The sequence below is a fragment of the Bufo gargarizans genome, chromosome 2 (genome assembly GCF_014858855.1).
Source record: "Bufo gargarizans isolate SCDJY-AF-19 chromosome 2, ASM1485885v1, whole genome shotgun sequence".
NCBI classification, from domain to species: Eukaryota; Metazoa; Chordata; class Amphibia; order Anura; family Bufonidae; genus Bufo; species Bufo gargarizans.
The window spans coordinates 210,758,835-210,786,736 of NC_058081.1; the positions used below are offsets into that span (position 1 = coordinate 210,758,835).

Consider the following 27,902-nt stretch of genomic DNA (forward strand, 5'->3'; position numbering starts at 1 on the left):
GGGTGATCACCCTGATCACCCCCTGTCATTGATAACCCCCCTGTAAGGCTCCATTCAGACGTCCGCATGTGTTTTGCGGATCCGATCCATGGATCCGTAAAAATTATACGGACGTCTGAATGGAGCCTTACAGGGGGGTGATCAATGACAGGGGGGTGATCAGGGAGTCTATATGGGTGATCACCCCCCTGTCATTGATCACCCCCCTGTCATTGATCACCCCCCCTTACAAAGTCTAATATTCTACTAACTTGTGTCAAAAAATAAAATCTCACATGGACGCACCATACCCCTCACGGAATCCAAATGCGTAAACATTTTTAGACATTTATATTCCAGACTTCTTCTCACGCTTTAGGGCCCCTAAAAAGCCAGGGCAGTATAAATACCCCACATGTGACCCCATTTCGGAAAGAAGACACCCCAAGGTATTCCGTGAGGGGCATATTGAGTCCATGAAAGATTGAAATTTTTGTCCTAAGTTAGCGGAAAGTGAGAATTTGTGAGAAAAAAAAAAAAAAAATCAATATCCGCTAACTTATGCAAAAAAAATAAAAAATTCTAGGAACTCGCCATGCCCCTCATTGAATACCTTGGGGTGTCTTCTTTCCAAAGTGGGGTCACATGTGGGGTATTTATACTGCCCTGGCTTTTTAGGGGCCCGAAAGTGTGAGAAGAAGTCTGGGATCCAAATGTCTAAAAATGCCCTCCTAAAAGGAATTTGGGCCCCTTTGCACATCTAGGCTGCAAAAAAGTGTCACACATGTGGTATCGCCGTACTCAGGAGAAGTTGGGGAATGTGTTTTGGGGTGTCATTTTACATATACCCATGCTGGGTGAGAAAAATATCTTGGTCAAATGCCAACTTTGTATAAAAAAATGGGAAAAGTTGTCTTTTGCCAAGATATTTCTCTCACCCAGCATGGGTATATGTAAAATGCCATCCCAAAACACATTGCCCAACTTCTCCTGAGTACGGCGATACCACATGTGTGACACTTTTTTGCAGCCAAGGTGGGCAAAGGGGCACATATTCCAAAGTGCACCTTTCGGATTTCGCAGGCCATTTTTTACACATTTTGATTGCAAGGTACTTCTTACACATTTGGGCCCCTAAATTGCCAGGGCAGTATAACTACGCCACAAGTGACCCCATTTTGGAAAGAAGACACCCCAAGGTATTCCGTGAGGGGTACGGCGAGTTCCTAGAATTTTTTATTTTTTATCACAAGTTAGCGGAAAATGATGATTTTTCTTTTTTCCTTACAAAGTCTCATATTCCACTAACTTGCGACAAAAAATAAAAAATTCTAGGAACTTGCCATGCCCCTCACGGAATACCTTGGGGTGTCTTCTTTCCAAAATGGGGTCACTTGTGGCGTAGTTATACTGCCCTGGCAATTTAGGGGCCCAAATGTGTGAGAAGTACCTTGCAATCAAAATGTGTAAAAAATGGCCTGCAAAATCTGAAAGGTGCACTTTGGAATATGTGCCCCTTTGCCCACCTTGGCAGCAAAAAAGTGTGACACATCTGGTATCCCCGTACTCAGGAGAAGTTGGGGAATGTGTTTTGGGGTGTCATTTTACATATACCCATGCTGGATGAGAGAAATATCTTGGCAAAAGACAACTTTTCCCATTTTTTTATACAAAGTTGGCATTTGACCAAGATATTTTTCTCACCCAGCATGGGTATATGTAAAATGACACCCCAAAACACATTCCCCAACTTCTCCTGAGTACGGCGATACCAGATGTGTCACACTTTTTTGCTGCCAAGGTGGGCAAAGGGGCACATATTCCAAAGTGCACCTTTTGGATTTCACCGGTCATTTTTTACACATTTTGATTGCAAAGTTCTTCTCACACATTTGGGCCCCTAAATTGCCAGGGCAGTATAACTACCCCACAAGTGATCCCATTTTGGAAAGAAGACACCCCAAGGTATTCTGTGAGGGGCATGGGGAGTTCCTAGAATTTTTTATTTTTTGTCGCAAGTTAGTGGAATATGAGACTTTGTAAGAAAAAATAAAAAATAAAAAATCATCATCATTTTCCGCTAACTTGTGACAAAAAATAAAAAGTTCTATGAACTCACTATGCCCATCAGCGAATACCTTAGGGTGTCTACTTTCCGAAATGGGGTCATTTGTGGGGGTTTTCTACTGTTTGGGCATTGTAGAACCTCAGGAATCATGACAGGTGCTCAGAAAGTCAGAGCTGTTTCAAAAAGCGGAAATTCACATTTTTGTACCATAGTTTGTAAATGCTATAACTTTTACCCAAACCATTTTTTTTTTTTTGCCCAAACATTTTTTTTTATCAAAGACATGTAGAACAATAAATTTGGCGAAAAATTTATATATGGATGTCGTTTTTTTTTTGCAAAATTTTACAGCTGAAAGTGAAAAATGTCATTTTTTTGCAAAAAAATCGTTACATTTTGATTAATAACAAAAAAAGTAAAAATGTCAGCAGCAATAAAATACCACCAAATGAAAGCTCCATTAGTGAGAAGAAAAGGAGGTAAAATTCATTTGGGTGGTAAGTTGCATGACCGAGCGATAAACGGTGAAAGGAGTGTAGTGCCGAAGTGTAAAAAGTGCTCTGGTCATGAAGGGGGTTTCACCTAGTGGGGCTGAAGTGGTTAATATCACTATTGATAAGGGATAATTGCTACAGCATGAGGCATCTTTATTTGGTTTTGGAATTAAGACTATATGCACCTCCAGAGCCTGTTTCAGAAAGGTATTCGTTTGGGAGATGCTATTAAATACTTTTGTAAGGAAAGGCACAATGAGATCAGCAAATGTTTTAAAGAAGGGAGCCGTAAAGCCATCTGGACCGGGCTTTTCCCCCCCTTTAAATTGGATATGATCACTAAGTTCTGATTCTCTGAAATCTTCCTCAATGTTAGCAGCTGCTTCCGTGGATATAGTGGGGAGGGTCGTGTCATTTACATACTGGTGTATGTGACTATCTAGGTCAGTTGCTGCTCTAATATCCAACTGTTCATTAATGTTGTATAGGGATTCAAAATACTGTTTAAAGGTATCCGCTATCCCGATGGGGAGATGAATCCATGAACCGTTCGAATCTTTTATGCAGGGAATGTAACTCAACTGCTGGCGGGGGTGAATGTAGCAAGCTAGGGCTTTACCCGGTTTATTAGAGTTTTCAAAGAGAAAGTTCCTGAACTTTTCATGCTGCCTACGGGACGCTTCTTTGAGTAGACCCTGAAGTTGTTCTCTAAGAGTAGTAAGGTCATTAAGAGTTTGGTGGTTTAGCGTTTGTTTGTGAGATCTTTCCAGATCGGCCATTTTAGACAAAAGACTCTTTATTTTAGCTGCTTTTTCTTTTTTGAGCCTGGACCTGTTTTTGATCAATACCCCTCTCAATACACACTTTAATGCCTCCCACTGTACAGGGAGAGGAAAGGCATCTGAAGCGTGTACATCTAAAAATTCCTTTATGCTGGATGATATATCAGCCCGGCAGACGCTATCCCGGAGCAAGGTATCATTCAGACGCCAAACCCATTATTTAGCTGTGAGGCCAGGTAGCTCCAGAGTGAGGAACACTGGAGAATGGTTGGATCACATCAGTGTGCCTATATGTGAAGATGGTTTGAACATTAGGGCATGGTGAGATATAAAAAACATATCTAATCTGCTGTAAGATAGGTGTATCGGAGAAAAATAGGTATAGTCCCTAACTTTAGGATTTAGAATGTGCCACACATCCACCAACTGCCTTGAGAAAAGGGAAGGATGCATCTTAGTAATTGCTGATTTCGGAACTTCGAACCCCCCGAAGAAGAGTCCAACGAAGGCTCCAAAACCAGGTTAAAATCACCACCCAGTAGTATAATCTCTTCTGCAAACCTGTCCAACTTTGACAAAATCCTCCCCAAGAATCTACACTGTCCCATGTTGGGAAGATAAAGGTTACCGCTAGTGTACGTTTTCTCACAGATTCTCAGCTTCAGGAACAGGAATCTCCTTTGAGGGTCTGTCTGGAGATCTAAAAGGGAATAAGAAAGAGACTTATGTATTGCGATGGAAACACCTTTCAATTTCGATTTTTTGACCCGATCTAAAATGCGTTTCCTGGAGTAAAAGGATCTGCACCCTCTCTCTATGCATGTCATATAAAATGCTGGAACGTTTCTTGGGGATGTTTAAAGAGAACCTGTCACCAGGATTTTGGGTATAGAGCTGAGGACATGGGTTGCTAGATGTCCGCTAGCACATCCGCAATACCCAGTTCCCATAGCTCTGTGTGCTTTTATTGTGTATAAAAACCGATTTGATACATATGCAAATTAATCTGAGATGAGTCAGAGCTTGAAAATATGACTCTTCTCTGGTCACACAAGTAAGATATGACTCTTTTATGTTAATTTGCATATTTATCGGATCATTTTTTTGACACAATAAAAGCACACAGAGCTATGAGGACTGGGTATTGCGGATGTGCTAGCGGACATCTAGCAACCCATGTCCTCAGCTCTATACACAAAATCCTGGTGACAGGTTCCCTCTAAGCCTCTAACATTGAGTGAGGCGAGTTTGACACTAGGCTGAAACATCATAGCAGCCTCCTTGAACTTTGATGGTGGCTGCAGACAGCGAATAGTTATATCAAAGTGTGCTACCATAAAGGTGAAGGCACTTGATGTACCTTCTTAAGAGGAGTAGGATATACGCACTGATTTACTGGATGGGATAATGGAGAAAGAGAGACACAAAAGGAGCAAGGGAAAAGGTCGAGAAAGAGCCAGAAAATAAGTGGAATGTAAACATACTATTATTGTATACCCCAGAAGTATCCAGGAATCAGTATGACAAATTAAGGAAAGGCCGTGTGTACGACAGGTACAATCTGCCCAGTCAGGGTGGGGTGCCAAGTCCCAGGCAGGACTGTACCACAACCTTACATTAACTTGTAGGCAACGAAGAAGTTCCAAATAACCATAAGTTTAACGGAGTTATGAAAACATAATATGCTAGCATAGTACAAATGCGAAAAGGAAAATCGTACGATTCTGAAAAAAAGATTACATTAATCTCCTAGTGTGGGGGGTATGAGCCCTAAAACAACTCCCCCAATGGAAAACCTCCTCAAGGGGAAACTGAACCAGGGCTTTAGAGAGAAACTCAAGAAACATTATAATAAAGAGTCATGTTACGCTTTCAGGTAAGATAATTGTCGTCTTGTTTCGTCTGGAAGGAGGACCCGACGACAATGGAGGAGTGCAGTGCCAGTCCGGCAGGCGAAGAGAAGGAAGGTCAAGCGCTTTAAGGAAGGGATACAAATCCTCAGGATCACATAGTTCAATGTGTCGGCCATTTCTGCGCACCACAAGTTGGAAAGGAAACCCCCAGGAATAGGGGATATTGTGAGCTCTCAAGAGGTCCAACAACGGTTTGAGGGCTCTTCTCTGAGTTAGCACAGCACGGGAGAGATCTTGCAATAGAAGCAGGGAAGCCCCATCAAAGTCAATGGAAGTTAAATTGCGTGCTTTCTTCATTATTTCTTCCTTCCTTCACCGAGTAAAAATGAAGGCGACAAATCACGTCTCTTGGCTTAGATGGGTCTGGGTTAATTGGAGCCAGAGTTCTGTGAGCCCTATCTATTTCAAGACGGTCTGAAACAGGGACTTCTAAGATGGAACTGAATAGGCCTTGTAAGGTCGGGATCAAGTCCTCAGTTTTAGTAGATTCAGGAAGGCCTCTTATTCTAATATTATTCCTTCGATTCCTATTTTCTAAATCATCATGTAATTTGTATAGTTGGCAAATATGACGATCTCTCATAGTCCCTTGTGCAACCAATTCCTCCACTTTCTCAGATGTGTGGTCATGTATGGACGCCACCTCCTCCACTCTTTCCTCTATGGCTTGTATGTTTGCAGCAATTACCGACAGTTCCTGTTTTTAAGAATTCTCCAGACGTTCCATAAACTTCTCCATTTCCTGTCTGGTGGGAAGGAGTTTCACATGTTCTTTCCAATCCCGTTGTTCCCTGCCCGGATCACCATTTAGAGCCCCTTTACGACTTGAGGATGAGGCAGCACCTGATTGTGTAGCAGGTTCCGGGTAATACGAGGGTGAGAAGTACGCATTTTGACGATTAGGCTTGGGGCCCATACTAGCGGTAGCTGGGATACGAGAATGTGTAACAACTATGTTTCATGGTAATTCTGCCAGAGCAGTGACTGCGGTATCCCCCGGTGCTGGCAGGGACCCTGTGGGTTGATGCACACTTGGAACAAATGGCTGTGCATCAATGTTGAGTTGTAAGGTGTCACTTTGTCTATCACCCACCTTGAAGTAACTATGTAGACCTCTTTGTGCTCTTGCTTTCCCACCAGCAGGTGTGCTGATTCTGGTGCTCTTCCTAGTGCCCACCATGTGGACCACGCTGATACAGGTTGTGGATGATTCTTTGCCCTCAGCAGGCACCCCTTCCCCTAAGGAATCAGACCCTCATGGTGGGTGGTAGGAAGTGTGACAAAACACCAGGTGAATGAGGGACCTGGCTACCGGAGGTCGGCTGCCCTCAGGACGGACCTTTTTTCACAAGCGGGTACAGCCGCTGGGACACACGGTAAGCCGACTGCTGATGCCTCAGGACTGAAGACCTGTAGGCCTCACGGTATATAGGGATATATCGGGAGGAGACTCACTGCGGTGTGGAGACTGTCACCTAGTCACCACCTCGATAGGTCCGTGAAACATTAATATGTATAAATTAATATGTATAAATATATCAGGGGTCAGTACAGAGATCTATCCCATCAGCTATTTATCCCCAGGACTGTGACTGTGACGAGGGGACATCCTCTGCGTCTGGAGGAAAGAAGGTTTGTACACAAACATAGAAAAGGATTCTTTACGGTAAGAGCAGTGAGACTATGGAACTCTCTGCCTGAGGAGGTGGTGATGGTGAGTACAATAAAGGAATTCAAGAGGGGCCTGGACATATTTCTGGAGCTTAATAATATTACAGGCTATAGCTACTAGAGAGGGGTCGTTGATCCAGGGAGTTATTTTGATTGCCTGATTGGAGTCGGGATGGAATTTAATATTCCCCTAAAGTGGAGAAAATTGGCTTCTACCTCACAGGGTTTTTTTTTTTTTTTGCCTTCCTCTGGATCAACTTGCAGGATAACAGGCCGAACTGGATGGACAAATGTCTTTTTTCGGCCTTATGTACTATGTTACTATGTTACTATGTTACTCCGAAGCCCTCCGTAGAGCAGGGACAGCTGTTGTACACCAGCGCCGAACGAGGTAGGCCGCACCCGCCGTTCCCATCCAGGTGCGTGTATCTGAGCCTGGGAGGTCTCAAAATGCTCTTTGGAGTCCCCTGCAGTGGAGTAAGGTAAGATCTCCTGGGGTACTGCAGAAGATCGGGGTGGATGTCTTTGGATCTGACAGTCCCAATTAGAGCGGTGCGGACTTGCGGCCTCTCTCCTCAACTTCCGGTCACGCCCCCCTCGATGGGATTTTTACTGCAGAAACCTGGTCGATAAGGTCCATGCCCTATACACCCGCCCTTCCGCCAGAGTGAAGGTAAACGGCATCTTAGCCTCCGCCTTCAATTTTGTAACGGAACACATCAAGGGTGTCCGCTCTTGCCTCTTCTCTACGTCCTATTAACGGAACACCTTGTCACGGCCTTGCGTACTAATCCCAACATTGCAGTATTAGACTTAAACAATCACCACCACAAGCTAGCATTATACGCTGATGATCTACTTATGTATGTTTCAAACCCTCATATGACCCTACTATCCATCCTGAAAGAATTTCATCATTTTGGAGTTCTTAGTAACTTCAAAATCAATCTATACAAGAGTGAATTGTTGAATATTTCACTGCCTGTTGAGGAAGCAACACTTACACAGTCCAACTTCACTTTCATATGGCAGCCAACAAGCATTACATACCTGGGGCTACAGATCCCAGCTCACTTCCATCTCCTATACCTGCTTAACTATATACCTCTCCAAGCTAGGACACTAACGGACCTGGGAAAATATTCCTTGAAATCCATATCATGGTTTGGTAGGATAAACGTGATTAAAATGGATATTCTTCCGAGATCCTTATATTTATTCCATATGCATTCCAGGGAAGTTTTTTGGGGCCCTTAATAAAGCAATAACTCGATTTGTCTGGGGTAAGGGTAAGCCTAGATTGAACGCCCGTATACTGTCCAAACCTAAAAAAAGCGGGGGTATGGGTATGCCAGATCTGAAATTATATCATACGGTGGTTGTTCTCATGCGGATCATAAACTGGTCCAGAGGCTCTAGTGCAAAGTTGTGGGTTCAGATGGAACAGGACCTTGCACCTTGATGGATTTTATAATAGCCCCTTGGGTTCCTCATGAGGATAGACCACCACTGGAGGATTGGCCCTTCTTGGCACGTCATACTCTTTCTAACTGGGATAAGTGGACCAAAAGTTTTGGTTTATCCCAGTGTCCTGGCCCCATGACCCCTCTCATGGGCAACCCGGCCATCACGCTCTGAGATTCCTACATTGGCTTCGCCATTCTTATCCCAGAGTCCGTGATACCTTAACCAATGCTACACTTACTCCTACAGACTCATTAATGCCTTCTGGTATGAGACAGGGGTGGAGTTGGTTCAAATATGCCCAGCTCAAGTCAGTTTATTAGAGGTCTCTTCTTACACCACCCATGCCTAGAGATGACTGACTTTGACAATCTCTTCCTAAAGCCGGGCCTGCATTTCAAGGTGCTCTCACAACTTTACAAAATTCTGTTAAAACTTAGTAACAATGATTTGGCGCCTTGTTTTGAGAAATGAGACCTTCAACTTACCTTTTTTTACTAGAAGAGGTTGATAAAATGTATACGTTTTCTCAAGGGCTTTCGATCTCGGCTCAAGCTCATCAAAAGAATTTCATAATATTGTCTCAATGGTATTACTTCCCATCAATCCTCCACAAAATGTTTCCCTGAGTTTCCAATATTTGCTGCAAATGAAGATCGGATGTTGGCACTATGCTTCATATTTGGTGGGGCTGCCCAAAGATTAAAAGATTTTGAGATCAAGTGCTAGGGTTTTTTAGACAGTTTTCTGGGAAAGTGCTTACTAACTTGCCCGAACTTACGCTTCTTTCACTGCTACCTGGCTCTGTGTCCCAAGTAAAGATTCTTCTTAACGGCAGCTCGGATTACTATTCCGAGGCATTGGAAATCGGATCCTGCTCCCTCTCTCTGTGAATGGACCAAAAAACGTATACTCTTGGTTAGAATGGAAGAATTGATTGCCACATCGCATAATTAAGGTAATAGGTTTGATGCTAGATGGGGATCTCTTCTTGCCTTTTTACTCTCTCTCTAATTTTCAGATCAGACATCTGCAGCTTAGCAGACTTCAGATCTGCACTAGACTCTGGGGTTTACTGTTGCTGGTTTAGTGTATGCCTGAAAGTTGAGGATGGGAATATAGAGCGTGTTCCTTCTCCCTTCTAACCCCCCACCCATTTCTCCCCCCTCTTTCTTTTTTCTATCTTGCCTCTATCTCTTTCTTGTATTTTTACAGTAGCTCGACATGGTACTATTTGTACAAGTTGTTTTGATTTGTCTAAAAAACTGTATAAATCCAGAGTAATCCCATCGATTGCAATAGTATGTTATTGCAGTCTGTGTTATAAGTGATCAGAGGATTGCCTGTTCAAGTCTTCTATGGTTACTAAAATTACAGTAAAAAAATAGCACGTAAGACAACAACATTATAAAAATTCAAATCACCAGTTTTACATAAATTAATCTACATTTACAATAAAAATAAATAAATAATAGTTATCACCAGGTTGAAATATATTTGAACTATTAAAATATTAAATATTTATTCTGCACAGCGACTGCTGTAATGGAGCTAGTTTGGTCCCTTTGGCCCCTATAAAAACTAAATAAATAGTGGTCAAAAAGTGGTATGTATCCTCAATGAGTCCAACATAAATCACAGCTTGTACTAATACAAGCCCTCAAACAGCTCAGTAGGTGAAAATATAAAAAAAAGTTATAGATGTCAGAATATGGTAATGCAAGGTAAATTTATATTTCTTTAGCGGTTGTTATTATTTAAAAAAAAAAGTAAAGCAAAATAATAAAAACTATATAAATTTGGCATTGCCGCAGAAAGTAAATCTTCATAAGGCTGTGAATGGAAAAGTAAAAATATTATGGCTATTGGAAGGCGAGAGGGATAAAACAAAAAAGTGAAAATAAAAATTGGCTCGGTTCTTAAAGTGTTAAGGGACACTGCCTGTGGGAAATGAAGAAGTTAATATTATATGTTCACACTAATTTTACATAGCAACCATTTAATGTATTGTAAGTTCCTAAACTCAAAATTGTTTGCTATAAGCAACCTATTGGGTGAAGACTGCATGACCTGATAGTTTTCTGGACTTGAGGATGGGTGGGTCGTTAGTTGTGAAGTGAAAGTGCTGCACAGTAAAACGCCTCTTTCATTACTCTTTCTGGATCATACTGATGAAGATGGCATACTTCTCTCAAATTCTCTCTGTCTGCTTAATGCTATTACCTACAGGTGAGAGTAAATATTTTAAATGTTGGTGCCTGCACATTATGGAGCTATTCCCATTCACACCAGACATTTTTTTAGATAAGTGCTTATCCTTGATCATATCGCTTGGGGGTTTCTATTTTGGTTTGCAACAAAATGAATTTGAGAAATGTCATTTCTAGTTGTGATGGAGGTTGTCACTGATTTTAAACTGTTCAATAATGGATTAACATGTATACATGACTGATGCTTTTATATGGTTATGTTAGCTTATTAATCCATCCATCCATCTCGTCATTAGCTGCACTGCATGCACAGTACCATACCTTTTTTCCTGTAGTATCTCTTGTAACTGTTATTTCTTCAATGCTACATTTTGCAATTCATTGTAACAATTAGGAATACAAAGGTGTCTCAGTTTGTTAGCTCTACACATATGCCTATGAGTTGCATAGGTGCTTGGTCCATATTCCAGATTCCTCCCTTGTCTGGATGGTTTTTCACTGTTTTTAAAGGGGTTTTATGAGATTTTAATACTGATGATCTATCCTCAGGATAGGTCATCAGTATCTGACTGGTGGGTGGCCGACACATGGGATTCCACCAATCAGCTGTTTAAGAAGGCAAGGAGATCCTGTGAACACTGTGGCCTTCTGGCAGCTTACCAAGCACAGCGCCATACAGTGTATAGCGGCTGTGCTTGGTATCGCAGATCAGCCCCATTGAAGTGAATGTGACTGAGCTGCGATAGTAAGCACAGCCGCCAAATAATGTATGAAATTGTGCTTGGTAAGCACGTAAAAGGCTGCTGCGTGGTCCCAGGTGTTGGACCCACACTAATAAGATACTGATCACCTGTCCTGAGGATAGTTCATCAATATCAAAATCTCAGAAAACCCCTTTAATGTCTATTTTTTTTTAATTCCATTTTTCAACAGTAACATTTTATTTAATTGAAGACACTTTTTTTAATACATGGGATGTGTGACTATAAAATGTGTCTGTGAAATACTGTTACACAGGGAGTGCAAAACTTTTCACCAGATTGATTTTAGTCTTTCCATTTGTCAGCTATAAGTAAGAGCCTTGAAGGCTCAAAAAGCATAAGCAGGAAACCATTGTTTTTGGATTTTAATGTATGAAATAAAAGTCACGCTTTTCCATGTATGGTGCAGGACCTTTTGCCCTTTTGCTTAAATTCCTATCTGTCACAATACACCATGCAGCGTGTGCAATCTAAAGCATGTTATAGAACAGGAGGAGCTGAGCAATTTCATATATAGCTCTGTAGGACATATTCAGTAAAACTTGCCGTTTTTTCATTTCATTTAGTTTTTTAAATTTTTCATTCTTTTCATGCATAAATGTCCACTCCCTGCTTCACTATTCAAGTGCCAGCACTCTCATCGTGCCTGCTGGGCGAAACAGTGGATCACCAAGGTCAGGGAATGATAATTCCACAGTCCCTGTGTTCTTGTGCTAAGCACAGCAGATGACATGTTATCACTTTATCGTTCCTGCTCCTAGGGAGAACACGTGTGCTCCATTTACCAGGGGCTAGGTAAGTGTTATTTTTTATTTTACTAACAACACTGGGGCCATCAATACTGTGAGGGGACATTAAAAGGGGCATTCTACTGTGTGGGGACACTAAGGGAGTATTATACTGCAAGGATGCACTAAATGGGACATTCTACTGTGTGGGTACACTAGAGGGGGCATATTACTATGTGGCAACACTAAATGGGTTATTCTACTGTGTGGGGCCACTAAGGGAGTATTCTACTGCAAGGGTGCACTAAATGGGACATTCTACTGTGTGGGTACACTAGAGGGGGCATACTACTATGTGGCAACACTAAAGGGGTTATTCTACTGTGTGGGGCCACTAAGGGAGTATTCTACTGCAAGGGTGCACTAAATGGGACATTCTACTGTGTGGGTACACTAGAGGGGGCATATTACTATGTGGCAACACTAAAGGGGTTATTCTACTGTGTGGGGCCACTAAGGGAGTATTCTACTGCAAGGGTGCACTAAATGGGACATTCTACTGTGTGGGTACACTAGAGGGGGCATACTACTATGTGGCAACACTAAAGGGGTTATTCTACTGTGTGGGGGCAATAAAGGGGGAATTCTACTGCTGCAGCACTAAAGGGGGCATGTAACTGTGTAGGGACACTAAGGGGGCATAACTACTGTCTGAGGGCCCTAAGGGGGCAATATACTGTGGGTGGGCCCAAAGGGTACTGGGGAGGATTGGGACATGTATAGATAGACATTGGGTAGAGTTAGAGGCATGGCTTAGAGTGCCGCTGATAATGTCCCTCCTTTTTAAAAGTTGGGAGGTATGGGGTCAGATTTCTGACTACTGCCAGTACTATTACAACTTACTCTGCAATTACAAAAAAAATTTACACTGGAGTTGTAGGTAGTATTTCTATCGTTTTTTTTCCTTTTTGTCGTGTTACATGTTTATATACTATAGAAATATTGGTTGCAAGTTGATGAACTTATGGCTTTTTTCGACCATATTAACTATGTAAGTTTAAATACTATTTAATTACCAACAAAGGAATACAGACTGGATGCCCCTAAATCTCAGCTGTGAGAAGTATTGTCAGCATGGGTGAACTCAAACACGCCAGATTTGCTGTATACATTTCTGCAACTGTTCCATTTCTCTAAATGGAAGCTGCAGAAATCCATATTCTTTCCACCAAACCTTAATTTAGTTTCAGAAACTTCTGCAACAGGTTTGTGAATATCCCCCAAGAGTTTGTCTTTAGGTGTGGACAAGATGTTTTGTTTTTTGTTAAAAAAAAAAAGGAGAATGCAAATTTAGGTAGAAGGGCAGCATCAATTAGTAAATAACGAAAGAGAATGTCATATACATACTTACAGAAGTCTTTATTTGGCAATTGAAAGTGGGAAGTAATGTCAGAAAACTACATCAAGACAGAACCAGAATATAGATGTTTAACTCTTAGAGGACCATGCGATTTTCCATTTTTGCGTTTTCCAATTTCACTCCCCGCCTTCCCAGAGTCCTAACTTTTTTATTTTTCTGTTTACATAGCTTATTTTTTGCAGGACAAGTTGTACGTTCTAATGGCGCCATTTACAGTTGCATACAATGTAATGGTGCAATTCTGACAGCAACACTGTGCTCACCAACTAGCCGCTGAGAAGGTGGAGTAGAGCACCAATCAGCTCTTACTATAGGTATTACACACAGGGACACATGCAGAAGGCTACTTTTTCCTGTAATAAACCAGCTATGTACTTATAAATCAGATGTAGGGTGGCAGCTCGCAGGGAGAGAAGAGGCAAGTTAGGATGCCTTCCTCTGCATACGGGTGACCATATTCAGTACAGTACACATAAGCAATGCTCATTTAGAGAGTTGCAAAGAAAACACTTTAAAAGCTGACAAAGGTTGACAAAATTGACTAATATAGTATATCACAAAAAGTCATTAAATCTCTTTCCCTACACATTTGAAAGAAATAAAACCAATTGTTACACTTGAGAATCATCCAACAGTTTTTTGTCAAATTGATTTTGACCCCAAAGAACAAAAGCTTCCAATAAAAGATATTAGAAAATCTATTGTTATTTCAAATACACTTTTTTCATTAATCGAAACAAAATTAACCTTTTTAATTAACCCAAATGATCTGCTAATATTAACATCCTGTGTCATCTTCTTTGCAGCTTTTTATGCGAAAACCAACAAGGCTGCAGATAAGATCCTTGTGTCAAGTGGAGATCATATCAATTTAAACTGCTCTATAAATGCAACGTTGAAGAAATACACTGTATACTGGGAATTCCTCAACATGACCGGATACAGAATCACCAAAAAAATGGATGCTGACCATAATGAAGGAAATACTGACACATCATATAACATTGATCAGGCCAAAATATATGATATTGGGAAGTATAACTGCACCATACATAGGATAATACCACCACCTAGCAAGAACTTGTCAGCGTCTCTTATCCATCTCTTTGTCCAAGGTAAGATAATACAATAAAATAATGCTATACATAAAATAGACTCAATTTACTGATGAACAGCTTGTGTATTATTCTTGTTGCACATATTCATATTACCGACAAGTATTCACATTCCTGACATATTGTTTATGCCATCATTGATTAAACCAACACACTTATTCAAATTGTGCACAAACATGCAAGGCTTCTATAGAAAATGCCTATTTCTTAGTGTCTCTTCTTTCCTTTCTGTTTCAAAGTAAAATATAAAGGATGGTTGGGAAGAATTGGCCGATACCCACAATATCATAAATGTAGATATACAGTAGTATCTATCTAATACAGTATATACAAGCATTATTTATGGTTAATACATATAGCTAATTAATAGATTAATTAGACCACAATGCAGCCATTTAGCCATAGAAGGTATACAAAAATGAAGAACATATAATTCAGGCAACAAAATGAGATTTACAAATGTACCATTTTCTAACGAGGAACAAAGCAGCAGCAAAAAAATAAATAAAATTGTACTTGACTCAATAATTCTCTCTTTTTCCAGCTCCTCCAAACATGTCTCTAAATTCTACAATTGGTGACAATGATAATGTAACTGCCCAGTGTTCCCTTCACGAATTCTACCCAAAAGATGTGAATGTCTCCTTGAAAACAACTTGTGGAAATGTCCAATATCTGAATGACCCTCTACTTACAAGAAATGCCGATGGAACTTATAATGCTATCCATGGGTTTTTTGTGAATATCTTCAACTGTGTCCGCAATATAACAGTGACCTGTGTGGCAGAACATCAAACTGGCGGGTTAAACATTTCTGTTAAACTCATAAAAGGAAGACCAGGTAAATCATTAGACATGAATACTGTATGGTGCTGTAAATACAGATCTAAGTGCAAAGTCTACCAAATAACAATAAGAAGCAACAACCACTCCAGCAGCTTGTAGTATATGATTATGTCCTGTTTTTTTCTGCTTTTGCAAACTTCATTGTTTAAAGGGGTTGTCCCACTTTGCTTTTTCTTACCAGCAGTAAATGTCCTGATAACTTCCTGGTTCTCAGGCAGTTGAGTGAAGGCCACGCCTCCTCATGACTCACCCTCAGAGCTCAGTCCGTGCTCGTTCATGTGGATGAGTCATCCACATGGAGCCTGCAGAGTATGTAAAGCCCATCCCCCTGCTGGGGAATCACTCAGTGACCACTGACCAATGCTAGTGAACTAATGGAGTAACTTGTGGCTGTCCTGCATTCTAATACACTTTTACACATAAAACCTGTGTTACAAACCCATTCTGTGCAGCAAAAACAATAAATCACTACAGCCCAAATGCATGTTAGCTAGTAGCCATATGATCTGTGCTAGATATAGATAGATATATTCACTGACTTATTACCCAGCTTTCCCGATGTCTGATATTATCACTGACTTATTACCCAGCTTTCCCGGTGTACAATATTATCACTGACTTATTACCCAGCTTTCCCGATATGTGTAAGGCCGATTCATTGGCCTGTATTTGTGGGAGGGGCTTGGCCGCCTATATCAGCCGCCGGCACCCTCCCACATGTGTACGACGTACGAAGTTCTCAGGGTCCCGGAGCGTGCGTTGTACCTGTCAGTCCTGCCGAACAGGCCAGGTAAGTGGACGTCCGATTGTGCGGTCGGCCCTGTTGGTAAGCGGGCCCCGCGCTCCGGAACACTTCGCCCCCCGTCCCGCTCCCGCTCGTGTCATGGAGGTGGTGGAGCACACAGCAGACCGCGCTTCCCTCCTCCGCCGCTTCAGCTTACCTTCACAGGCGCGTCTCATGCTCCATGTCTGCCGGCGCTGCCCCGCTCCCCCACGTGGAGTGGGCGTGGCCTCCAGCGGCGGGCCCGCCCCCCAGTTGAGGGGTAGCGCCCCTGCCACCGCACTGTGCCGGGGATCAAGGAGGCTCCATACGACCCTCCTTACCACAACCGGGGTGGGGCAACGTACACACGCCCCCCCCCCCCCCCCGTCTCTGTCTAAGCCAGGGGGCACCACCGTGTCCCCACGCGGTGGATTTGCCCAGCCGACGGTGGGTCGGCCCTCCGGACTCAGGGGGGCACCACCGCACTGGGCACTCCACCAGGGAGCGGTGGGCCTCCCACGTGGCTCGATGTTTAGGGGAACAGGGGGGAAGGCGGCGCCATGTTCAGACCCCCCCTGTTCCAGTTATGCCAGGGGGCTAAGCCGGTTCCCCACGCGGTGGACGCGCTCAGCCGGCGGAGGGTCGGCCCACAGACGGCAGGAGGGCACCCTCGCACTGGGCGCTCCGCCAGGGACCGGCGAGGCCCCCCACGCGGCATTTTCATTATCGGCAGGGGTAGGCCCTCACCACCGGGGGTCCTCCCTGCGCCGATCTAGGCCTGAGGGCTGCGCGGCTCCCCACGTGGCAGGTGTGCCCAGCCGGCGGGTGGGTCAGCCCTCGAACGGAGGGCGCCCCTGCACTGCGCACCCTGCTAGGGACACGCGTCACTCTCCACGTGGCACAAAGTCGTGTAGTGCGAGGCGTGAGCTGTTGCTCACAAGTATCCCCCCGCTTGGTCCTCTGTGTCAGGGAGCTCCGCGCTCCCCACGCGGTACAGTGGAACACGGTGGGGGATGCAATGGCCAGCACCTCACACACACTTAAAGTCTGGCACGGGCCGCCGTGCTGCTTAGGTAGGTAGGGGTCCACCACACACGACAGACAGAGTCGGGGGGGGGCGGAAAAACGTCTATCAACACCATCCCCATCCATTGTTCAAATCCACTGCCCACAGCTCGCGCTCCATCAGTTTGTACCTTGCGTGTTGATTTGTTTCTTTGTGCTGCTTGTTTCCCAGGTTAGAGCAAGGAGAGAAAAAAAAAAACACCTCATGCTGAACAATTTGACTTCGGCCGTCACGTCCATACAGGCTAGACTCGAGTCAGTCGAGGCTCACAACTCGGCAGTGTCGGTTTCTTCACCCGAGCCTCCGGTCGCCTCCACCTCGGCGGCAGCAGACATTCGCACTGCCCAGCCAGTCCCCAACGTGGCTCCGTCTCACTTTGTCCCCATCAACATCAGAAAGGACATCCTAGAGGGTAGGGACATCAATCTCGCTTCGCTACTAATAGCCTCCAGGGACCTTTCCGACAACAAGGTCATAGCCTGCGGGGAAGTCTCGGTGGTGCTGAGAAGCCGCGACCACCGGCTCAATCGCAAACTGAACATTCCAGAGTTCGTCATGGCTTTCAGCCTTTTCAGGGACGTCATCTGTACTGCCAGGCCGGACAGGAGGGAGGAGCTAGACCTATACCTCTTTAGGGTCACTGAGTTGGGACATAGGTATGGTGGGAATGCGTTCTACGATTACCACTGTTCGTTCTCAGCCAAAGCAGCTGCAGCCCTGTCCCAGTTTCAACATGTCACAGACTGGTCCGTCTTGGACACTGAGTTGTTCTGCAGACACTTTGCAGGCCTGAAGGCTCCCTCCTGTTCGGCCTGTCAGTCTATCTTCCACTCAGTAGAGTGGTGCCATAAGTCGGCAGTCGGCACGACGTCATACCCCTCCGGCTCCTCAGCAGGACCACTCGACATCTTCAGGCCCCCCAGTTCAGTAGACAAACTAGGACGACCCATTGTCCAGTTAGGTAGGGCACAGATATGCAACAATTTTAATTACGCGTCTTGTAATTTCGGCCAGTGCCGCTTGTTGCATATCTGTACCAACTGCTTCAGGGCCCACCCCGAGTAGCTTGTTCATTAAAATCGGTGAAGAATTATATGAGCGTGGTCGATACTAGTCGCCTACAAGTAATGTTGCAAGGTCATCACAACCCAGGATTCGTGCAGTTCCTGGTGTCAGGGTTCCATGAAGGTTTCCACACAGGGTTAATCACGACCCCAGAGGTCACACATGAGTGTGGGAACCTTCAGTCAGCCGAAAGGAATCCTGGCTCAGTAGACACACTCATAGAAGCCGAGTTAGTCAAAGGGTTTTTAATCGGTCCTTTCGAAGTACCCCCATTTCAACGGTGGAGAGTCAGTCCCGTAGGAGTCGTCACAGGCAAGTTCAGTAAGAAGGAGAGACTCATCATTGACTTGTCTGCCCCACATGGTTCACAGGTTCCCAGTCTCAATTTCCTCATTCCTTCGGAAGAAGTGGGTATGAGGTACTCTTCCATAGACCAAGCCATCGCCATCATCATGCAGACAGGTCCCGGGTCCGCATTGTCCAAAGCAGATATATCGGACGCTTTCAAATTGCTCCCCATTATGCCAGCACTCTGGCAATGGCACGGTATCAGGTGGCGAGGCCTGTATTACTTTGCCACAAAACTCACCTTCGGTTCCAAGAGCAGCCCCTGGCTCTTCGACCAGCTGGCCCAAGCCCTCCACTGGGTTCTGGTACACAAGGTGCGCTGTGAATTCGTCATCCATTACCTAGACGACTTCCTACTGATTGAGGGGCCAGGGGCTGCCCCTCTGGGGCTGGGGAAGCTACTAAGGTGTTTTTCCCAGTTGGGGGTACCTGTTTCTTCCAAAAAAGTAGAGGGCCCGTCCACCGTGATCACCTTTTTGGGCATCGAGTTGGACTCCCAACGCATGTTAGCCAGGTTACCCTCGGACAAGCTAACGAGAGTCCGAGAAGTGATCCACAGGTTTTCAGCCACGTCGGTGGTCACTAAGACTGACCTTCAGTCGCTACTGGGTATGCTGAATTTTGCTATGCGCATCATTCCGCAAGGCAGAACGTTTGTATCCCGCCTGCTGGCGCTCCTAAGCACCGCCCCAGAACAGGACAGCCCAGTGCGTCTGGACAGCCAGGCCTTAGCGGATCTCCGTATGTGGGATCATTTCCTGGACCAGTGGAACGGGGTGTCCCTATTCGTCCCCAAGCTGTCGTGCCAGTCCCCCTTAGTCTTCTCGGACGCGGCAGCCGGCACAGGGTTTGCCGCTGTTTTTGGCTCACACTGGGTTGCAGACAGATGGCCGGCCGAGGCGGTACTAATCCCAGGGTTCCTCCACTCCTCGGCACTGTTTGAGCTGTACCCCATTGTGGTAGCTGCTCACGTATGGGGCAGTCTCTGGGCGAACCAGTCCGTCCTGTTTGTGACAGATAACGCAGCCGTCGTAGACATCATAAACAGTGGATCGTCAAAATCAAGCCACGTCATGGGTTTCCTTAGGCGGTTAGTTCAGCTGTCCCTACACCACCATTTCCATGTCCATAGCGCACATGTACCAGGTGAGCGAAACCTGGCTGCCGACGCCTTATCCAGGGCTAACTTTTACCGTTTCTTTCAGATCATGCCAGAGGCAGATGCGACAGGCGCCACCGTTCCTCCTCACGAGTCCTTAATGTTAACATAACCGACCACCTTGAGACGGCCCACGCTCTGATTCGCAATTCTCTCTCGCCCAACACGACTCGAGCATACCACACCGGGTGGAAGATGTTCTGCAGGTTCCAAGGGGAGCATCCTCAGGGGGAATCCAGTTTTCCAGATTACATCCTGGCGTTTATTGGCTACTGCCACTCAGTGCACAAGCTCTCCCACAGTACAGTAAGGTCATACCTAGCGGGAGTACAACATTTTCTCTCCGTCAGTCATCCCGAACAACCATCAGTTTTCGCCATGCATGCTGTTAAAGCAGCACTCAAGGGCTTAAGTAAATGCGGGCCTCAAGGCCGAGGCAGTAGGCAAGCGGTCACCGGGCCCCTCTTCCGCAATCTATCCGACGTCCTGGACAGTAATCCGTTCGGGGTTTTGCCCAGCTTGGTACTCAAATCTGCCATCTATTTAGCCTTTTACGGCTTTCTGAGGCCCGGGGAGTTCACCTGCTCTTCCGGCAATAGCAAGTTCCTCACGGTCAGCCAGCTGGTCCAGAACTCCGAGGGGTTCACGTTACTGCTCAGGACGTCTAAGACCTCCCAGGTGGGCCCCCCTGTCCCGGTCTCCTTCTATCCCACTTCACACCAGTGGTGTCCCGTCACGGTGCTCCGTCAACTACGGTCCGCCTTGTCGGGGTCCGGGCCTAACAGCCCACTGTTACCCTTCGGGGTGGTTCCACTCACCACCCATCAGTTCGTGTCCCATGTCAGGTCATTGGTGGCCAGCCTGGGTGGTGACCCCTCCGCTATCTCAGGAAATTCGTTCCGCATAGGCGCTGCATCTGCAGCCTCCAAGAATCAGGTACCAGCGCACGTAATTAAGAAATTAGGGCGTTGGCACTCGGCATGTTTCACCCGTTACATACCTCACCCCGATACCGAAATGTCAACAGCGTTTCAGAACCTGGCTTTGCAATTACGCCACAATAAAGTACTTTGCCTATCAGTATGTCTCTTGCCCTCTTTCAGGCGTCCCTCCACGACGCGGTTGCGGCACAACTCTGACCGCTTAGGGTTAGGTTCCCTAGGTAGGGGTCAGGTACGTACCTGGTGGCCACGACCACAAGTGTAAGGCCGATTCATTGGCCTGTATTTGTGGGAGGGGCTTGGCCGCCTATATCAGCCGCCGGCACCCTCCCACATGTGTACGACGTACGAAGTTCTCCCTCCCACCCGACCCCCTTTTTTCTGTTACTCTCAAAGGGGATGCCCTCTTTCAGGCGTCCCTCCACGACGCGGTTGCGGCACAACTCTGACCGCTTAGGGTTAGGTTCCCTAGGTAGGGGTCAGGTACGTACCTGGTGGCCACGACCACAACTGATATTATCACTGACTTATTACCCAGCTTTCCCGGTGTACAATATTATTACAGACTTATTACCCAGCTTTCCCGGTGTACAATATTATTACAGACTTATTACCCAGCTTTCCCGGTGTACAATATTATCACTGACTTATTACCCAGCTTTCCCGGTATCAGATATTATCACTGACTTATTACCCAGCTTTCCCGGTATCAGATATTATCACTGACTTATTACCCAGCTTTCCCGGTGTACAATATTATTACAGACTTATTACCCAGCTTTCCCGGTGTACAATATTATTACAGACTTATTACCCAGCTTTCCCGGTGTACAATATTATTACAGACTTATTACCCAGCTTTCCCGGTGTACAATATTATCACTGACTTATTACCCAGCTTTCCCGGTATCAGATATTGTCACTGACTTATTACCCAGCTTTCCCGGTATCAGATATTATCACTGACTTATTACCCAGCTTTCCCGGTGTACAATATTATCACAGACTTATTACCCAGCTTTTCCGGTGTCTGATATTATCACTGACCTATTACCCAGCTTATATGGGGGGGGGGCATCTGTGGATGGCACTTATGGGGGGGCATCTGTGGATGGCACTTATGGGGGGGAGCATCTGTGGATGGCACTTATGGGGGGCATCTGTGGATAGCACTTATGGGGGGGGGCATCTGTGGATAGCACTTATGGGGGGGGCATCTGTGGATGGCACTTATGGGGGGGCATCTGTGGATGGCACTTATGGGGGGGCATCTGTGGATGGCACTTATGGTGGGGGCATCTGTGGATAGCACTTATGGGGGGGCATCTGTGGATGGCACTTATGGTGGGGGCATCTGTGGATAGCACTTATGGGGGGGCATCTGTGGATAGCACTTATGGGGGGGAGCATCTGTGGATGGCACTTATGGTGGGGGCATCTGTGGATAGCACTTATGGGGGGGCATCTGTGGATAGCACTTATGGGGGGGCATCTGTGGATGGCACTTATGGGGGGGAGCATCTGTGGATGGCACTTATGGGGGGGCATCTGTGGATGGCACTTATGGGGGGGGCATCTGTGGATGGCACTTATGGGGGGGGGCATCTGTGGATAGCACTTATGGGGGGCATCTGTGGATGGCACTTATGGGGGGAGCATCTGTGGATGGCACTTATGGGGTGGGGGGATCTGTGGATGGCACTTATGGAGTGGGGGGCATCTGTGGATTGCCGCCTGGACTCCTTCTGGGCACCAGAGAGCACGGCGTCCTCGGTTGCTATGACGCCGTGCGCTCCCTCCTCAGCAGCAGCATGAGCCTGAGGCTCGACTAGCGGCAAGGAGCTGAGCTGATTTATGCACAGCACCTCCAGCCAGTCTGCAGTGCCACTAAGTCTGAGTTTGTCTGACTCAACTGATAAACTCGTCAGGGCCTGGGGGCGTGGCTGGGGGCGGGGCTGAGGACGCAGCGCGGCGGCGGTGGGTGGAGAGAGTCAGTGAGACGAGACCACAGAAGAAGACTAGAGAGTTGAGACCGCAAGTGAAGTGAGTCCTGACAAGTCCGCATTACACCCGGTACAGTCAGTGCACAGACAGCACAGCACAGCAGGCACGACGCAGCAGCAGCACATCATGTCACACAAAACAACTCACAGAACTAGTAGTACCAAAATGAATGGGGGCATTTTAGTTGGGGGGCACATGGGGGGGCACAGCTTGATGTAGGGGGGTCCGTGGCCCCCTCTGGCCCCCCCCTGGCGACGCCACTGCCCTCCTGCCGCCGGAATACAGTGATACTCTCTTATAGATCATAGCAGTGTATCACTGTATTCCGGCGGCAGGAGGGAGCGCATGGCGTCCTCGGTTGCTATGACGCCGTGCGCTCCCTCCTGCTGCCGGAAAACAGTAATACACTGCTATGATCTATAAGAGAGTATCACTGTATTCCGGCGGCAGGAGGGAGCGCACGGCGTCCTCGGTTGCTATGACGCCGTGCGCTCCCTCCTGCTACAAGAAAACAGTAATACATTGATATGATCGGGCGCCCGCGCATGCGCAGAACTATGCAATGTGCGCGCTCACAGTGTGAGTGAGAGGCCGGCTGTAGGATCGCAATAGTTACCAGTGCGCAGGTGCGGCATGGATGCGGCCGGCGAGATGCGGCCGTATCCATGGGATACCAGCACAAACAAAGGGGAGTGAAAGGAGCGTTTTTAGGCTGAATGCTATGTTTTTTTATATGACATGTATTAGAAGAAATGTTCAGTGGGGGGCAATGATTTAATGTAACCCTATTTAATGAAGTGGGACAACCCCTTTAATATAAGACAAAGAAAGCCAGAGATTTACCGGTGTCAAAAAGCCTCTTTACACTGCCCAATAATCAGGGCAATTATAGGGAAGGAGCATTTCTAGGAACTCTAGTTCATGATAATTCCCTTCTTGTAAAGGTGCCACCAATCACCTGAAGCAGATTTTGTTGTGTACACTGTGATCTGCTGCCCAGAAACAATGAATCTGTATGGGGATGAACAATTGCAGACGGGATTGCTAGTCCCCATATAGAGAAGATGACTGCTACCTGAAAATGCAGCTCTCACTTTCTCTGATGAGCACACAATAATCGTGAATGAACGGTTTGTTCCTGATAGTTTCCTGCTGAGTCGGCCAGTTTAAACGGGTCTATAGACACGATTCAGCAAGTTGATCACACCTACAGTCATGTATACCTTATAAGTGTTTGCCCACAAAATGAAGGAAAATATTGCAGAGTGCTTCTAACAACATATAGCACCCTCTATAGCCTTCCCCTTGTCCCTTTTGGGGTGCCCTTTGAACAGGCCTACTATGCCTAAAGGTAAATATAGACTGACCCTAAGCATAAAATACTATTTTTAATATATATATATATATATTTTTAAATGATTAAAATGCAATTGCCCCCTATTGTGTTTTAAACTGGTCTTGGTAAAAAAAAAAAACCCTGTTAGGTAGAAGCCTATTTTCCCCACTTTAGGGGAATAAAAAATTCCTTCCCGACTCCAATCTGGCAATCAGAATAACTCCCTGGATCAACGATCCCTCTCTAGTAGCTATAGCCTGTAATATTATTAAGCTCCAGAAATACATCCAGGCCCCTCTTGAATTCCTTTATTGTACTCACCATCACTACCTCCTCAGGCAGAGAGTTCCATAGTCTCACTGCTCTTACCGTAAAGAATCCTCTTCTATGTTTGTGTACAAACCTTCTTTCCTCCAGACGCAGAGGATGTCCCCTCGTCACAGTCACAGTCCTGGGGATAAATAGATGATGGGAGAGATCTCTGTACTGACCCCTGATATATTTATACATATTAATTAGATCTCCTCTCAGTCGTCTTTTTTCTAAAGTGAATAACCCTAATTTTAATAATCTTTCAGGGTACTGTAGTTGCCCCATTCCAGTTATTACTTTAGTTGCCCTCCTCTGTACCTTCTCCAGCTCTGCTATGTCTGCCTTGTTTACAGGAGCCCAGAACTGTACACAGTACTCCATGTGTTGTCTAACTAGCGATTTGTAAAGTGATAGGACTATGTTCTTATCACGGGCATCTATGCCCCTTCTGATGTAACCCATAATCTTATTGGCCTTGGCAGCAGCTGCCTGACACTGGTTTTTGCAGCTTAGTTTGCTGTTTATTAAAATTCCTAGATCCTTTTCCAGGTCGGTGTTACCGAGTGTTTTACCATTTAGTATGTATGGGTGACTTGCATTATTCCTTCCCATGTGCATAACTTTACATTTATCAGTGTTAAACCTCATCTGCCACTTATCTGCCCAAGCCTCCAATCTATCCAGATCCCTCTGTAGTAGTATACTGTACTCATCAGTGTAAATTATTTTACACAGTTTAGTGTCATCTGCGAAAATGTATACTTTACTATGCAAGCCTTCTACAAGATCATTAATAAATATATTGAATAGAATAGGGCCCAATACTGACCCCTGAGGTACCCCACTAGTGACAGTGACCCAATCTGAGTGTATGACGTTAATAACCACCCTCTGTTTTCTATCACTGAGCCAGTTACTTACCCACTTACAGACGTTTTCTCCCAGTCCGAGCATTCTCATTTTATATACTAACCTTTCATGCGGTACAGTGTCAAATGATTTGGAGAAGTCCAGACATACGACATCCATTGATTCGCCGCTGTCAAGTCTAGAACTTACCTCCTCATAGAAACTGATTAAATTAGGCTGACATGACCGATCCCTCACGAAGCCATGCTGATATGGCGTTATTTGCTTATTTCCGTTGAGATGCTCTAATACAGCATCTCTCAGAAAACCTTAAAACAGTTTACCCACAACAGATGTTTAACTTACCAGCCTATAGTTTCCAGGCTCTGTTTTTGGACCCTTTTTGAATATTGGCACCACATTTGCCATGCGCCAATCCTGTGGGACATTCCCTGTCAGTATAGAGTCTGCAAATATCAGAAATAAGGGTCTGGCTATGACATTACTTAATTCCCTTAGGATACGGGGGTGTATGCCATCCGATCCTGGCGATTTGTCTATTTTAATCTTTATTAAGTCGCTGTTGCACTTCTTCCTGGGTCAGACAGGACACTTTTAATGGGGAATTTATTTTAACATTCTGCATGTCATCTCACAGTTTATTTTCCTCAGTGAATACATTGGAGAAAAAAATATTTAACAGCTTTGCTTTCTCCTCGTCGCTCTCTGCGACTCCCCCCTCATTGCTCTTTAAAGGGCCGACACCTTCAGATTTATGCAAAAACACAAATGCAATCGCACTCTGCAAACCAGCACTCTGCCCTGCCTTTATGCAGGATGTTGAACAAGGCATTGGTGTACATTTTGGCCAAAGCGTAATAAGCCACTCACCACGTCAAGGTCGCCTTCATGAGTGGTCCCTAACACTAGTTCCTACCTGTTATGGGCCACGACAGCCACACAAAGTCCAGGGAGCGCAGGTACAGCATGCAAGCCAAGCACACTCTGCTTTTAACCCCGTCCGGTGCCATTACAGCTTTCATCGGATCCAGGGATGCAAGTACCAACATGCATGCTGAGCCCACTATATACTTCTCCTGGAGCCAAATGGCTACTGGTAGGTGCTATATAAGCAGACTCAGTTTTATACTGACTTTAAAACCAGCCGCCAGGGCAGATTAACTGGTCAGGTGTGCATGGCTGCGATTGCATTTGTGTTTTAGCGTTTGTATCTGTATTTCGCCATAGCAATGAGCACCTGCATACAAGGTTGTGCGGGCTGAAACCCCCCACATTTTTTTCTTTGTAGTATATATTGGAGGCGTGGCGATCTCCATGCAGCCATGCACACCTGACCAGTTAATCTGCCCTGGCGGCTGGTTTTAAAGTCAGTATAAAACTGAGTCTGCTTATATAGCACCTACCAGTAGCCATTTGGCTCCAGGAGAAGTATATAGTGGGCTCAGCATGCATGTTGGTACTTGCATCCCTGGATCCGATGAAAGCTGTAATGGCACCGGACGGGGTTAAAAGCAGAGTGTGCTTGGCTTGCATGCTGTACCTGCGCTCCCTGGACTTTGTGTGGCTGTCGTGGCCCATAACAGGTAGGAACTAGTGTTAGGGACCACTCATGAAGGCGATGTCACCACCGGACATCTGAGAAGCTCTGACAGACGTCCTTCAGAACCTCCTCCTTGAGATTCCTTTTGTTTTGCTTTCCTTTTCTCATCTCGTTAGCCTCTCTCAGCTGTCATGTAGTTGCACTGATTGCATCCCTTTAAATCCCTTCCCATACTGCATCACTTTGCGGTTTATACAACTTCCTGGAGTGTATGCATGCTGGATGCTACTACTGAGTCTTCTACAGATAAGTTTTGTTCATTCATTTGTGTTTTCCTGTTTGCTGGATCCCAGGTGACCCTGACTCCCTCCGTATCAAGTGGGTTCAAATTCTCTATAGCTGCAACTTTCAGCAGAATACAGGTGTCTACTATGTTCTATTAAGATGTCTGATCACATGCTACAGATCTGTTTAAGAAATTTCTGCATCTGTTCCAATTCCAATGAGGTTTATAAACACTCATGCTGATGTATGAAATGGATGTTGAATCACAGAAATATCTGCAACAAATCTGTGTGTGAACATACCCTAAGACTATGTTCACATCTGCATTAGAGGTTAGAGCTAATGAAAGAGACTGTCACAACCAGACAGCTGAGAAGCTCTGACAGAAGCCTTTCAGAACCTCCTCCTTGAGTTTTTCTTGGTTTTGGTTTTCAGTTCCTCATCTCGTTAGCCTCTCTCAGCTGTCATGTAGTTGGACTGATTGCATCCCTTTAAATTCCTCCCCATAATGCATTAGTGTGCGGTTTATACAGCTTCCTGGAGTGTGTGTGCATGCTGATCCTATTTCCCAGTCTTCTACAAGTTAAGTGTTGTACATTAATTTGTGATTTTCTGTTTGCTGGATCCCAGGTGACCCTGACTCCCTCCGTGTCTAGTGTAGGGAGCCAGTGGTCGTGTCCCCTCACTATTATAGGGTGTTCAGGTGTTATACAGTCGAGGTACGAGGATATGCGATTATCTACCATTGACATTTTTGCATAG

At 45.4% G+C, this 27,902-nt stretch overlaps 2 protein-coding genes across 6 annotated transcripts in view; one reads left to right on the forward strand and one right to left on the reverse strand.

The window, feature by feature from the left end:
• Positions 1-9,191, reverse strand: part of LOC122927774 — a 104,642-nt gene extending 95,451 nt beyond the window's left edge. Inside the window, exons 1-2 of the mRNA XM_044279958.1 lie at positions 9,153-9,191; positions 3,973-4,023 (exon numbers count right to left, since the gene is read on the reverse strand). The gene's annotated coding sequence lies outside the window, so the exon portion shown is untranslated. The remainder of the gene's footprint in view (positions 1-3,972; positions 4,024-9,152) is intronic.
• Positions 9,192-10,510: 1,319 nt separating this feature from the next.
• Positions 10,511-27,902, forward strand: part of LOC122927775 — an 81,516-nt gene continuing 64,124 nt past the window's right edge. For all 5 annotated transcript variants that reach the window (XM_044279959.1, XM_044279962.1, XM_044279960.1 and 2 more), the window contains exons 1-3: positions 10,511-10,600; positions 14,297-14,605; positions 15,150-15,446. In XM_044279959.1, the coding sequence (XP_044135894.1) occupies positions 10,543-10,600; positions 14,297-14,605; positions 15,150-15,446 (664 nt within the window). In that variant the 5' untranslated portion in view covers positions 10,511-10,542. The remainder of the gene's footprint in view (positions 10,601-14,296; positions 14,606-15,149; positions 15,447-27,902) is intronic.